The 15,795-nt window shown below is 36.9% G+C and overlaps 1 protein-coding gene across 1 annotated transcript in view; it reads left to right on the forward strand.

Annotated features, from left to right (window-relative positions):
• The window catches only part of LOC124165740, a 29,107-nt gene extending 19,895 nt beyond the window's left edge, over positions 1-9,212 (forward strand). Inside the window, exons 3-4 of the mRNA XM_046543227.1 lie at positions 4,449-4,591; positions 8,708-9,212. Of these exons, the coding sequence (XP_046399183.1) occupies positions 4,449-4,591; positions 8,708-8,786 (222 nt within the window). The 3' untranslated portion in view covers positions 8,787-9,212. The remainder of the gene's footprint in view (positions 1-4,448; positions 4,592-8,707) is intronic.
• Positions 9,213-15,795: the final 6,583 nt, after the last annotated feature.

Below are 15,795 nucleotides of genomic sequence, written 5' to 3' on the forward strand. Positions count from 1 at the left end.
CCCCTCTTATACGCCCTTGATGCACCAAATATTTAGAGGTTCTGAAGAACACCCCGTGATATATTTTATGATTGAAATAAAAGTCAAATTGAAAGAAGTATGTGAAATTTTGGAATCAAAACAGAAAGTACAATAGACCTCTGGACACCTATCAAGGTAAAGACCTTTCTGAAAAGTACGTGTAAATATTAATCTAAATGGCGTAGCACTTTGGCCGTATAATCTTGCATTTTTTTATTTCGAGCATTTTAAATAGCTGTCACTTGCCATGCAAGAAGAACGTAATTCGCACCACTGCCATCTTGAATGACGTCAGCTCATGCAATAGCGTTGTTCGCGTCCGTGCGCATTACTGTAGAGGAGGTAAAGAATTAGTGATTTTGTGGATATCACGCCGTTTCTGTTGTCGTACGTATTTCGTCGATTTGTCGAAGCGCAGCTTTAAGTACTGTATTGTGCCTATGTGCAGTAATACTAGTGGAAATGCCTCAAATAAGTATTTTCACACGGTCCCCCAAGACGGTGAATGACGAACTGTTCGGATGAAAAAGTGCCGACGAATTTCAGTCTCTTGATTTATTGGTACTTACTACGAAAACTCTAATATAATTAACTGAAGTAATTCTTTCTTGAAACTAGGGAAAGACTGGACAATGTTAGAGTAACTCGAATATATGCTTACAAAACCAAATGAATAAGTACCGTAGAACCCTACAGCTCATTGATAGGTAACAAATGTAATAATAATAAGCGGATAGTTTTATCTCCTATATTTTTGCTGTAGGTAAAGAATGTAAGGAACAGCAACAGAAAAAGGGGAATTTTTTTATCCCATTAAGTTACTTAAAAGTGAAATTTTGAGCAAGTGGGCTACTTCGAAGAAGTTCCATATTATATTTTCCACACTTCAGGAAATACTAATTATTATGTCTATTAAATCGGAGATTTCACCACTTAAAAATTTCATCAGGTTGTTCTACACGAATAAATAACGGGAAAATTTGTTTTCCTTATAATGCTAAATAAAAAAGATACAATACCACTTAGAGTAAAGTCTTACGTACCCAAACAGGCTATGCAATCCTTACACGAAAGAGTCACAACTTCGCTTTCGCCGCTCTCCTCCAAAAGACGGGCTTCAACAACATAGGCCTTCGATCGAACCTACGAATACGATCACGGACGATGCATTCATTTTTATCACGCTTTACCACGTAACTTATAGCATCATCGCCGTATTCTTCTCGTCTGACTCTATGTGAATAAAAGGATTTAGAAACGTTGACATCAACTAATACCCTAAGAAAATCAATTTCCACTCGTGGTGATACACTCACCTAGCCATCTTCACTCCCCGGGTCTCAGAATTTATGTAGTTACTATTAATTCAGTAGTTACTATTTATACATATGAATGTAAACATTGAGGCAGTTGAAAATTTAGGCAAGTTTCTCGCGTCTCCCTTATCGAAACCAGGATCCATGATGCCCACGGAAGCAAAATAATATCCCCAGTAACTTTTTCACTCTTCGGAAAAGCACGTCACGGCGATATTATGTTCACTTCTCAAAGTGAAACGCTAACGAAGTGCCGATCCGTGCTGAAGATCTTGCAAATCCGCCGAACCCCCATGAATTTCATGGGACCGCCGCATGGTTGCATGAGCTGACGTCATATTTCCGTCAGCCAATGGAAATACGTATTGAGGTGGGAGTGTCTGCTGATGAGAAAAGCTTCCTTTTCTTGCCATTAAAAGACATTCCATGGAAAATTATTACATATAATAAACGTTTTACGTATATATTTATCCTTATTGATTTTTTAGAACATATTTGAAGGCAAATTAAAATTTTGTCCAGAGGTCTATTGCAGAAGCGACTGGATATATTGTGCGGCTGTGCGCAGCAAGCAGGGAGTCAATCCTCAGACATTTTAATCCTTCTTTCTGAGCGTGTCCACCCAGTCCCTCTCCCAATCATAATGCACAAAATAGGTATTGAGTGGTCCTGAATGATTAATTGTAAGAGAAGGAAAAACGCATTAACAAAACTAGGAATACTAATGATGATCAAAAGAGTAAAGGAGAGAATAAAATTCACTCACATGACTGCAATTGCATACAAAGACGGTGTAAGTGCTAGAAATCGAGTGGAATCCCATTTGAATTCCCAAAGTAACGAATACGAGCGAGTAAGCCTCGAAATAAGGACGAAACGTATTTAAAAAGATGTAAAAGGCTACATTTTCTCAAATTTCACCATTTCTACAATTGCACACTTTGATTGCGACTACAAAATGACTAAAAAATGACTAAAAAATAATGACTCTTTCCCAAAAATAAGTTCAACAGGAGAACCGTCGTCGGGATATTTGTCCCATTTGTAAAGCGAAAGTCTTCTTTGGCCTTCGATATATTTTGCAGAGCGATGGGAATCGCCGACAGTCAATGAATTTTAGAGTACTCTATTTCAGAAAAAACTATGAATATTGAGCCATAAGTATTTGATAAGATATTGCATGATAAAATACAGCATGAATATTCGCAATTCGAAAATTTCCTACAACTTCGGAGAACCATCGATGTGGGTATGCAACCCGCAGCACAACAAGAGTCCCTTTTTGCATATTTTTTATGTTTCCTCATAACTATGACGGTTTTAGACATATACTATTGCAAAAACCTGTGACTCTAGTGTTTAAGAAGTTTTAATGGATACGGTTATGAAAATAAATCACAGCATCCAGGTTGGGTAATAATATGTAGCCACAAATTAGAACAGTCACAGCAATTTGAAATTTATCTCAGTCTGTATCCGTATTAAGCTTGACTTCAAGGAATCCTAGCAGTCTAGGCTCTAACCAGCAAATGTTTGAGGGTGAAGGCCCTTTCCTTGAAAGATTTGGGGGCACTTCACATTAAAGAATTTTGGAGGCGTTTCACTGCCCACTGACCACAGACTTCCTTACAGCGGAATTCAATTGCTTTGCTTTCATCTCCATGCTTTACCTACAGCGTCATCAGACTAAATGTGTCTACCTATTACATTCAAGCTAAACTAAAAATGGAAATGGGCATGGAGAGACTATAGGTTTAACCTCTCCTGAAGTCCAAAAAGTATGTCGCAGAAACACGATAAATATTGATATGGACTGGAAATTGGGGAAATATTATATCACACCTGCTTCAAACTCACTGGCCTATGTTGTCATAAATTATGGCTATCCTTAGTAACTCCAATTAAGATCAAATGGCTCTCCCCAGAGAAACAGAATTCCAGGAGGTTAGGCAAATTATGCTGATCAGAACACGAATCTGACCATGGTAATAGTCACTTTAAAAAAAAAATACAATATCTGCTAAAATGAGGGCTTCTTAAAATGGCGATAAACAAAACAGCTAAGAGGTTTAAGTCTACTGGTCCATGATGAAATGAATGTGTAAAAGTGGGATAGGATGTGTCTTCTAACATCGTGAATCAGTATGAAGGAGAAGTGGGGGTTAAAATTCCACAAATAGAATGAGCAAAGTTAGGGCATGGATACAGCAAAAAATGGTAAAGTATCCAATAAAATTGCTAATAATTCCCCTGAAACAAATTAGACAACATATAAATAACTCTGGAAAGGTCACTATAGACCAATAAATAAACTTTGAAAAAAAAAATGAAAAACCTTTTCATTTGTAGTCCAAACACTTTCTATAGAAGAAAAGACGATGCTTCTGTTTGATTTCAACCCTATAGACTGACTTATTTAGCATATTCTGTGGCTGAAATATATAAGGGTGCTAGAGTGTAGAAGTATTCTATTTCTATGAACATACAATCGTGTTAAGTATTCAATTTCAGCACATGTGGCGATTTTAAGGCTTGAGGTTGCAAAATTCATTTCAATTGAATTTGATCAATATGGCTAACACATAAAATGAAAAATGGATAGATTGTTTTCCGCCATGGAGTGTGTAGGAGAGGAATAAAAAAATGTACAGGTATTGAACCCCAATCCCAAGCCAAATTTGCAGTAAATCTGCACCTTCTCAACATGCTCTACTAATCATCAATGTGCGTAGGTATGCATAGGCGGATCTAGGGTGGAGGGCATGGGGGCACATGCTCCCTCCAGACCCCTAAAAATATGCAAGATTTTTAATACGGTCCCATTATCATTGCGTTTGTTTTGTATTACAAGGTATCCTTGTGCCCCATCCAGAACAAAATCCTGGATACGGCCTTGCTTGTGCCCCCCCAGAAAGAAATCCTGGGTCCGCCCCTGTAGGTATGTATGTATCTAGGATTCAAAGACTTGTATGTTTGCAGTACATCTTATTACGCCAACGCCAACTTTCTGCCATTTGCAGGCAGAGTATAGTCTCTCTCTGTAACCATCGACATTTAAATTTCCCGATGAAAGACACAGCGGAATTAAAATAATGCTCTATATCTGCTAAGGCCTACCATGTCTGCCACGATGGAAGGGAAGGACACCAGGGCGCCACCTTCCTCTGCACAAACGGAACCCTCTTCAACCAGCAGGAGTTCACTTGCGACTGGTGGTACAACGTTGACTGTCACAATGCCCCTACATTTTACAGGTAATATGAAAAACAAAAGGTCAATTACATTATTTATTTTTCAAGTCTTTTTAAGGAAAATGTCTGCTTTTTAATAATAATTTTTCTCTTTTTTTTATTATTTTGTAAGACATCATCCGCCTTAGGATTTGATGTCTTATTGATTCCTACCAAAAGAGAGACAAATCTATGTTCAATTTGTTTGTTGGTAGCGTATGCTTGTGATTTTTTGATTTTGTTTTAAGTAACACACTACTGTGTGTGCCTAAAGCAAGTATAAAAAACAAGGATTTGAGGGGAGAGGAAGTGTTGGCATGAACGGACTGGAAAGAGCTAAACTTTGCAATGTACAAACATGATTGAAAATCATAAAAATCAAGAAAATCCAACTCCAATGAAATGCATTCACTCTTATCCTTTCCTCTCGCTCCCGTGATTCACATCCACCAAGGCCTCACTTCATCCATACCTCATCATAATTTCAATGGTGTCACTTTTGGGTGCTAGCAGTTCATCATAATTTGTAAGGCCTATTTCGTCTACACCTACTTTTACTCCTTACACTAGTATTATTGATTTTAATCTTTCATAATTTTACTCTCTAAATCGGTGAAATCATTCAGCCTGCCAATGTTAACCAAATTTTAATTTCTTCAATTGCCATTGGAAAGTTATACACATATGTTTCTTCTAGGATTATTCGTGATAAAAACAACATATCACGTGTGTTTCAGACCATCTCTCCACTCTAGGGTCAGGGCCTAATTAGTTGTCAATAGAAAAATGTCCCATAAATGCATGAATTCACTCAGTTCTTCAGCTCAAATGTTGGTTTCAATGGGTAGGAGCTTACCCCATCACCAACAAGCTTAGCTTCTCAAACATTCAATGATGTAGATGAGCTAATCACCTCCTTCTCATAGGAGGATTGTTGTTGGAGGTGTTACTTGAGCACTCCCTAGATTTGAACCAAGGACCCTTCTGTTCAATGTCCAATTGCTAACCCACTTGGTCCCTAAGCTCCCTGAGAAATTCTCCATAGATTGAAACTCACTAGACTACCTTAAAATGCCTAAAGTAACATTATAGCAGCCAAAGATCCAGGAATTGCCATCAACTTAATGTCAAACCATTGATTGAGAGAATGGCTTTCTGAGACAAATTCTGCAGACACATCTTTAGGCACTGACTCTTGAGTACAGAGGCACAATGATGATTTGACGGTCAAATGGTTATCATTTTCTAAGCATAGGGAGTTCATATCAATGAGTTCATTGGAAGAATGTATAATCCTATAGTCAATCACACAATTTATTTATTCTGACACAGTAGCGATCCAATAATCTATTCAGGGGTGGTCTGAGATGATAGGGGGTCCTCGTTACTGGTGAATGCGGGGCCCTCCCCAGAAATGGATTTTGACCTTATTCTGGCTATTAAAAACTAGATAAAAGTTAATAAAAAATACGAATTTCATAGGAAAGAATAACTATGAAAAGTGAGAATCTCAATAATGTATTATGGTTCTATTATCTATATATAAGTGAATCATTTCCTTGAACTTTGCACTGAAATAAATAAAAAAAAACCTAAAATAACCCTTTCAGAAAGCTTTAGGTTCTCTTTTATCTTATGACACCTTTATTTATTTTTTATATAATCTTTTTACACTGAATATGTTTTAGACAAAGCAACTAATGAAAACCTAGAATTTTATACATGTAAAAATAACTTTTGTTCAGAGTCTTTTTTTATTACACTTTTCGCATACGCTTCATGATAGACATCAGAGTTGTGGGGCCCCCCTAAGCTAGGGGCCCTCGGGGATTGCAGACCACCTGACCTTGCCAGACCGCCCCTCAATCTATTGCTTAAACACTAATTTCTGCATGATTTTATTATCCAAGCGCAGTATGTGTTAGGCTATGTTTCCATGTTGCATATACAGGGTGTCCTATTTATCTTGACCACCCGAAATAACTTTTTGTCCAGGGGGCATTAATCAGCTTGATTGCCTTCCTTGTAACTTTGTTATTTACAAAGATATGAACAGCAGTATTTCTTTTTAAATGGCACCCTATATTTTTTATTCGGCAATTCATTTCCTCGATTTAAAAAAGACATTCTGCTGTTCATATCTTTGTAAACAACAAAGCTGCAAGAAAGGCAGTCATGCTGATAAATGTCCCCCTGACGGCTAATGAACATTTGCTTGAAACATTTTTGAATTTGCATCTGGACATAAAGTTATCTCGGGTGGTCAAGATAAAAGGGACACCCTGTATGCAGCTGATTATGTTTCTCTCCCCATGTCTCCCCACCTTCCCTCTTTGATTTGCATCATGGCCTTCTCCCTTCCTACCCACCCATCCAGATATCCTATTCTCTTCCCTCCTTCCTTCATCTAACTCTCTCACCTACATTCCATTTCCTTTTACGCCATTTCCACCTTCCCCTCCAACTCAGTGCTCTCTCCATCCAAACCTTCCCTCTCATTGCTGTACCTTTTTTCTCCCCACCCACCACAGCCGAGAATTTGTCGCTCCTCTTCCTCCCAGCCCGCTTTGCCAACTCCATTCTCCTCCTCACGCACATCTTGAGGGCCTCCAGTAATTTCTCGTCCTCCTTTCAAAGTATCCAAGTTTACGCACCATAAAGCTCTACACTCCATATTAGACTCATTACTGGCCTTTTCTTTGATCTCTTCCATGAAGATCCTTCCATATTGCATAAAGATCCTCTCATCAACTCTTTCCTGTTTATGAATGCCTCCTTTGGTATGAGCCATACACCTCAGCCGAGGCACACTCTCGCTCTGTAAGGTCGTGGCTCACAACTGACCCCCGAGTTGGCCAATAACATGGAAATCCAATGCTTAATCAAATAAAAAATGGCACAAAGAGTGTCCTATGGGAATAAAACAAAGGCAATACAAGGGTTTTTGAATGCAATCGCATCAGAAGTGCTCCAAAATTCATGTGATTTGCTGTAAGACATGATGCTAATGAGGGGCCAATTGACAGCCTTCTGTTTCCCCACAAAAAAAATAAAAAAAATAAAACCCTCGCAAAACTGAGTAGTAAATTCTTTGCATACAAGCTATACATTTTATACAGATTTTAGATTTAGTAGGTTTCATAAAGTTTTGTATTTATGAATGCTATGGCTTCCAAAGCTGGCATAAGATTTAGATTTTGGAAAGTGAAAATTGTTATCAAGAAAATTTATTCTCCAAAATTGAATTTTATATTATACGTTTACAATGTTTCCATCAAACAGATGCAGAAGGTCAATATCAAACACAGGGGTGAGCATCATGCTCTTCAGGCAATACATAACGCTTGTATTTGTTCATTTTTACTACTCTTTTTCAATTGCAATTAATCCAGTAATTAAACAATTCAATATTGTTTAACCCTTAACCAGTGACGTGCAATTCTTGTTACACTACCAGTGACGTGCGGTCTGGGAGACCACAATAAAACAAAAATTCGCAAAACGATGCAAAGTCATTTTTATTATTTAGTTTAATGTTTCATTGACTTCTCAACTATTATAAATATGCTAATCAACTAATTTCATATTATGCATTCCAAATAGGAACCCAATTTTTCAGTAAAAATTGTTACTTGAAAGAGGATCAAAAAACTGATATCAAAAACACTTGAGTTATTATTTTTATTATGATACTTTTTTTAATTAAGTATTTAATTATCCAAGCTATGAAACTAAAAATGCTTCCTTACAAATTACTATTTATTATTATTATTCTTGTTGAATCACTAGCAATTGTTTTTAAAAACTTTTTGAATCATTTCCACCAGCATTACGTTTATCAGTTTTTCTAATTTAGTGAAGTGAGGTCTCATAGACTTCTACTAAAATTCAGTTGCAAATTTTCAGTAATAAATAATAAGGACGTTAAATTTTAAGAGTGCTTTGTCCTCATCATACAACATTATGACGCTCACGAGGATTATAGATATTTCGAAATAGCAATTTTGAAAATATTCATAATTTTAGAAACGCAGCGGTCTCTCAGAGCGCACGTCACCGGTTAAGGGTTAAGGCTAAAGGGGAAATTCAACATGTAGGAGCAAATAAATGTTACCTAATGGTATTCGTTTGTTTTTTCAGCCTCAACCTGGATCCTCTGAAGAATCCGTACGTGCCCAAGCCCAAGCCTGACGACCTCAAGAAGGTTGTTTTGTTTTAAACAACACCCGCAATTTTTTTCTATTTATTCACCTAGAATTTAATACATAACTGGATTTATTTTAAGATTTTGCTGAAATTTATGCCTACTTTGGATTTTTAAACAACAATAAACAAATTTATGGTATAAAATATTTGCAAAGGAGATAAAAATTCAATTTCCAGTGGAAAATAAGACAAAATATAAATTCATGAAGTAAAATATCAATCATATCTAGATGAAAAATTTTTCGTGTGAAAGAGCTGGGTCAGTGATTGCATCATGCATTCATGAACTTTTCTTAACTGTGATGAATAGTGAAGGTGCAGCACAGTAAATAATGACGATTCTTGTACATTACAGTCAAACTTCATATGGAAAACACAGGGTATCTGCTTTCCATAGATTTGTAATTATGTGAGTAATAATATTAATGTGAGCTCAGTACATTGCTCAATCAGATCTTCTACAATCCTAACCAGATCTTCTAATTTAGTACATTCAGTGGTATCACAAGCAATGAAAAAATACTAATTTGGAGAATTATAAAACAAGAAATAACACACCAAAATTGGGAAATCGTGTCAAATTTCAGCACTTCTACCAGTGGATGAATGACAATACTTCTGTTTTCAGCATAAGTTGGTAAGTAATTCATGCCAGTTGAATGATGTCAAAAGAGAAAATAACAATGAAGTTTCAAAAGTATTTGAAATGATAAGTAAACAGGCATACTAGTATTCTAAACCACCATTGATCTCTCAAACGTTTCCTTAGGTGGTATTATCATATTTTTTACCAAACTTTTGCTGGTGAAACTTCATGGTTCATAGTACTCTCAGTAAAATTACCCAATGTAGAAAATACTTTACGTAGCTAAGAAAACCCATAAAAATTACATCAAGAGGTGGTTTCAAAATATATCTATGCGCTAACCGAAACAGGATATTATTGTAGCCTAAATTTGAGAGTAAGTATTTGAAAGTTAAAGTAAAACAAAGTAGTTCAGGATAACATTTAGTTAAGCTGGTGACATTAAATGGAAGACTTTGTTAACTTTTAAAATTTAACTTGAACTTATGAAATTGGCCCGTAACCCTTTCATTGCTGTGAACGTAACTATAGTATGTTAGCATGGCAGACTGCTGTGGACGTACTTTTTCTTCCTCCCTGCCTTGCACCTTTGCAAAAGCACTTCAAAGGGCCCCTAATCCAGGACCATTTCATCAACGAGCTCACCCACGCAGGACCATCTCATCCACCCTACCAGCTGGGGCCTCCCTCCTGAAAAGTGACCGCTCTGACTGCAATTTGAAAATCAACCAATCAATCCGATAATCAAAAAATGATTGTTTTCATCGCACTCCAGCCAATCAAGCAATCAAGTACATCTTTGAGCTGTGTTTCTGCGATGAAAAATAATGATTTTGTTAACTTTGCTAAAAACGTGGCTGCGGACAACCGGAAAATGGCCATTTCAGCAAAGTTAATCGTTAATCGTTAATTTTTATCGCAGAAACACAGTTCAAAGATGTACTTGATTGCATGATTGGCTGGAGTGTGATGAAAACAATCATTTTTTGATGATCGGATTGATTGGTTGATTTTCAAATTGCAGTCAGAGCGGTCACTTTTCAGGAGGGAGGCCCCAGCTGGTTGGGTCAATGAGACGGTCCTGTGCGTGGGTTAGCTCGTCGAGGAAAGGGTCGTGGATTAGGGACCCTTTGGAGGGTGTACCGCGCCCATTATGTAAGTACCTGCTCCACGGGCCCACGAAACGCATTTTAACCTTTTCGCCACATGTGAGGAGAATTTTTTTGGAGATTGCACAGCAGCGAAAGGGTTTAAGTAAGATAAAAGTTAAAGAAAATTTCTGGCATACTCTGTGTACGCCAGTCAATAGTGACACAGTTTTTTGATGGTGCAGTGAATTTGTTGTGAGATTTTTTCAAGATACACAGTGCACTAAATTTGGCCTTGTAAAAACTTGAAAGGATATAATAATACTCTGAGGCATTGAAATATATTTACAAAAATTGAAGGGGGATATTTGGAGATATTGAAGATCAGGCTAAGAGAAAAAGAGGTCACATTGCATCAAAGTTTTGAGCACTACTAATTTTATTTCCAGTAATGTACAAGTGAATTTTCTACCTACATAACAAATAGAGATATGATTGTTCATTTATTTATAGAAAACTTGATGGTTTGAGGCGTAACTTTGAGAGAGCCATTCATTGTGAAAAATGAAAAAGAAGAAACTTTGTGAATAAATATTTCATGTGAAAGCACACATTTACAGGACCATGGTTTCAATTCGTAAGACGTCATCATCAGGTGAACTCTACAGAGGTCCATCACATCTATTTATATCAGGCTTGGATTTATTAATAGATGTGATGGACCTCTGTGGAGTTCACCTGATGATGACGTCTTACGAATTGAAACCATGGTCGTGTAAATGTGTGAATAAATATTTCATGTGAAAGCACAAAGTTTCTCCTTTTTCATTCTTCATAGAGAAAACTTGTACATATGCAGCTTCAAAACTCTACAAAAATGCCATTTTTCATTTCCTCTATGCAATACAAAATGTGCCACTTTTGAAAAGCACGGAAGAACTTTGGTAAAATGTTATGTTTTTGCATTGAGTTGATACGGAATGACCCTCACTTAACCTTTTGATAGTATGATTCACCAATTGCTTCCTATACAAATCCTCCCACTATCTTCCTACAGAGTTTTAACTAAATGTAATTCATTTATAGTTAATTTAATCATATATACACTGGCAAATTGAAATATTGATGATCTACAAACATGAATGAAACGGAAAGAAAAAAAACATTTATTCCAGGCTTCTCTCCACCAGGGTCCTCATTACCACCATTGCATCATTGGTTGACTTCATTTTCTGAAATACAACAGATCATGGCCCAAGTAATTTTTGACCTTGCCTCCTCTCGGCGATTTAAAATCCTCAGTACCACTTTCACCACATGAGATATTATACTAATAGTCCTACAGTCTCGGCAAAGAAACCACCTTCTTAATTTCTGGCTGTGGAATTACGAAGGAAGCAACTATAAATGGAGCCTTTCAAGTGTGTCAAATGGAGAAAATTATTTGTCTCTGCCATGTTGTCAACTAAATTGAATGAATTATGATACAATGCAAAGTAGTCACCCAACATATTACCAAAAATATAGTGCTGTCATGAAATCATCAGCCTAAAACCCCTCATCATATATCTTAGGGAGTAGTTTGAATAACCTTTTCATCACATTCTTTCCAAAATTTTAGAGTCTAACGCAGGAAATCATCCACACTGACCACTTCTGTAGCCCTCACATCCAGAATACCTCTCTTGATTTCTGGGTCTAATAGCCCCGCATCCGCAACGTCATCCTCCTCTTCCTCATTTATGTTCAGTTATTCTGACCTGTTCCCACTGTCTTACAAATCCTCCACCCAATCCTTCCATCTCCTGTTCTGCATCTTGTCATGCTCCATTAGCATACCTTTGTTCTTAACACTAACGTTTGACATGGAATGCCATATTTTGCTGCCTGACAACAACTTTAACTTGGAATATGGTGCACCTACCTCTCCTTCCATTTGAAACCACTCCAATTCATTAGATATTTTATCGGCCATTACATATTTTTCCTCATGAACGATCGTTAAAATCATATTTTTAAAAATGTATCCTCAGTTTCTTTAACTACCCTTCACAGATAATAGTCTTACACACCTTAGATTTATAAGAATAACAAATTAAAACATTAAATGCATAAATATTAATGTTTTAAATAATTCCATGCCTTAATTTCCAATGTTTGTTCTATAGTATTTTATCTCTATTGAAACAAATTTTCACTTGATTCTTAACGTATTAATAAATCCAATAAACAATTATTTGTCTATATCGTAATGCAAATGATAAAAAATTTGGCAACCTCACTTGTCACATTAATTTTTTTGAAAATTCTCTTAAGATTTTGCATGGATTACGAATCATGCATTTCCAAATTCGTAAGATGCTAAAAGCATTAATAATAAAAATGAATACAAGTCCTGCTAGGAACGGTTTTACTTTATTCTTTTTTAATCACTAATTACTATTTAAATTAATTTTCATTTATACATGTTAAAACAATTTAAGATAAAAAATTTCACTCCAAAAACTCTGGCTGCAAATCAGAAAAGACAAATCGTCCACATCGGATGTCTCTTGGTGCCTTTAACTTATGAGCTGTTTGTTTTAATGAGACAACTACAGTGTCCTCAATTTCAGGAAAAACAAAATAAGCGTTCTTTACATTTCCCTCTTTTCTTAAAAAAATTCTTTCTTAAAAATGATACTTCAATCAAGTCATTTTCTTTATGGAAACAACTTTTCCCACAAACTGCCCTCTCTTTTATTTGCCTTAAAACATGCTAAAACAAAGTTTCCCACGTAAAAATCTCTACTTTCAGAGTTTTGACTGATAGGTGTTGATGGCAATCGAGAATTAGGGTCCAGAACAGCATTTGTTGTGTTTAATTCCCCATACCCTCAGCAGAGGCACCATCAAGGTCCATCTCACTAACATTTCTTTCTTCCTGCAGCCACTGGAATATCGTTTCCTCAACTCTATCTTTTGGGAGCAATTCTGTCTTGTCTTCTTCAATAGGGTAGTTCCCTTCATCAAAGTAAAGGAAATGCATTGATTGCTATTCGTTACCCACCATTAGGGTTTTCATAATATACAAATTATTGGGTTTTAGAAATCCCAGTTTAAACGAATGGCAATGGTTAATTTTAACCTCATTTGAAAAAGGCCAGATTGGCGCCCATACAATTCCACTCCACATGACGTCACAGGGACCTAGTTTCTATACGAATAGATAGGAGTTTTACATCGTCTGAGATTACCAATGCATGCATGAGTCACAGAGCTCAGGGAAACATGTCTTAATAATCACTTATTAAAATTTTTTGAGGTCGGAAAGTTTTCTTCGTTTGGTAAGGTATTAATAATCCTTATCTAAGCCAGGCACTACCTACTAGCAGCCTGCGTCCTGTCAGTGCTCAAGCGTCGCCCCAAGGTCACCTCACACGGCAACAGCAGGAACCAGAATGACGTCACACGGAGTTTTTCCATCATTCCTACTTAGCCTTCCTCAACTCTGTCTTTTGGGAGCAACTCTGTCTTGTCTTCTTCAATTCCTGGTCCTCTTCACAACTTTCAAAATGTGGGATTTTGTCAAGCACCTTCCTCGGATCAAAAGGTATAATTCCTGCAGCTTTAAACCCTGCACAAATGTTGTCCTCTAAACAAGGTCCGACTGATTCCAAAGTGGCTTTAAGCATCCGTGGAAATTCACTTTTCGGTTAAACGCCAACATTGCACTTTTTCCAGCAATCAAGACATTTCCTCCAGGCGATCTCAAGGGGTCTGAAAAATGCCAAATCCAATGGCTGGCACAAATGAGTGGAGTTTGCAGGAAGAAGGACAAACGGATTGTTGAACTCATTGCATAGTTTCAAAACTTCAATAGATAAATGGCTCAACAAATAGGGTGGTTTCCTATTATTTTTTAATTGCCTAAATCGAAAGATTATTACTCCTGGAGTATGCATTTCACGCTCTTAGATTTTCAAATGACGATATCTATTTTTCCCGATTAAACGAAAAGTGGAAATTTTCAAGTGCGTGAAGACGCGATGGCTAAGTAGGAATGTTGGCAAAACTCCGTATGACGTCATTCTGGTTCCCGCTGCCACCCTGTGAGTTGAACTTGAGGCGAGGCTTTGAGAAGTGATATGACACAGGTTGCCAGCAGGTAGCAGAGTACCCTGCTAGCAGGTAGCCCTTGGCTAAAATAAGGATTATTATTACCCTATCAAATGAAGGAATCTTTCGGAACTTAGGTTATTTTAATGGGGGATTATTAAGAGATGTTTCCCTGAGCTCTGTGCCTCATGCATGCATTGGTAATCTCAGACAATGTAAAACTCCTATCTACTCGTATCATCCATTTTGTCATTACTCTGGATGTTTGTCGGAGTGGTCGTAAGAAACCCATGATAAGCTTACTTGATAAGCGCCTTCCTAATTTCTTCCTTTCACCTTATCTCAATGACTTATAATGTGCTAGCTGGGATTACACCCATACATTAATTTTACTTTAGAGATGGAATCAAGTGGACTTCAAAATTTTGTTAAGTGTACCCACTTCAAACAACATACCTACACGCATTTCGCAATTTTTGCAAGCACACTCATATTGATAATGTTGTATCGTCTGACTCTTGCCACCCACTGTTCTATACAACCTCAGCTTTTAACCACATGAGAAACCCCATTTCATTTGATAATCTTTGGAAAAAAACTAAATGCCATCAGACACATTATGCCATGCCAGAGCCAACATCTACAATTAAAATTTAGTCAACAAAATGTTAAGCAAGAAAATTCAATTGATGGCTATTAAACTTATTTCACTTTTTGAATCTACTAATGTCAACAAACAAAAATGGGTGAGGCCTCCTTATTTAGATAGATAAAATTTCTTACGAAGCCTCAGCCAAAAGCATTACCTAGACATTAGTTCACGCATAGTCAGTTTCAATAGGGTGCTTTCCTATTATTTTTTTAATGCCTAAATCAAAAGATTATTACTCCTGGAGTACGTATTTCACACTTATAGATTTTTAAATGACGATACCTATTTTTAGCGATTAAATGAAAAGTGAAAATTTTCATGCATGCAAAAACGCAACAGTTAAGTATGAATGCTGGAAAAAGCCTGTGTGACGTCGTTCTGGTTAACCCTGCCGTAAGTGAGGTGACCTTGGGGCAAGGCTTTGAGTGCTGATATGACGCAGGATGCTAGCAGGTAGAAGAGTACCCTGCTAGCTGGTAGCGCTAGGCTTAAATATGGATTATTAATACCTTATCAAACGAAGAAAACTTTCCGACCATAGCCAGTTTTAACAGGAGATTATTAAGAGATGTTTCCCTGAGCTCTGTGCCTCATGCAT

Source organism: Ischnura elegans, chromosome 9 (assembly GCF_921293095.1).
Source record: "Ischnura elegans chromosome 9, ioIscEleg1.1, whole genome shotgun sequence".
Classification (NCBI taxonomy): Eukaryota; Metazoa; Arthropoda; class Insecta; order Odonata; family Coenagrionidae; genus Ischnura; species Ischnura elegans.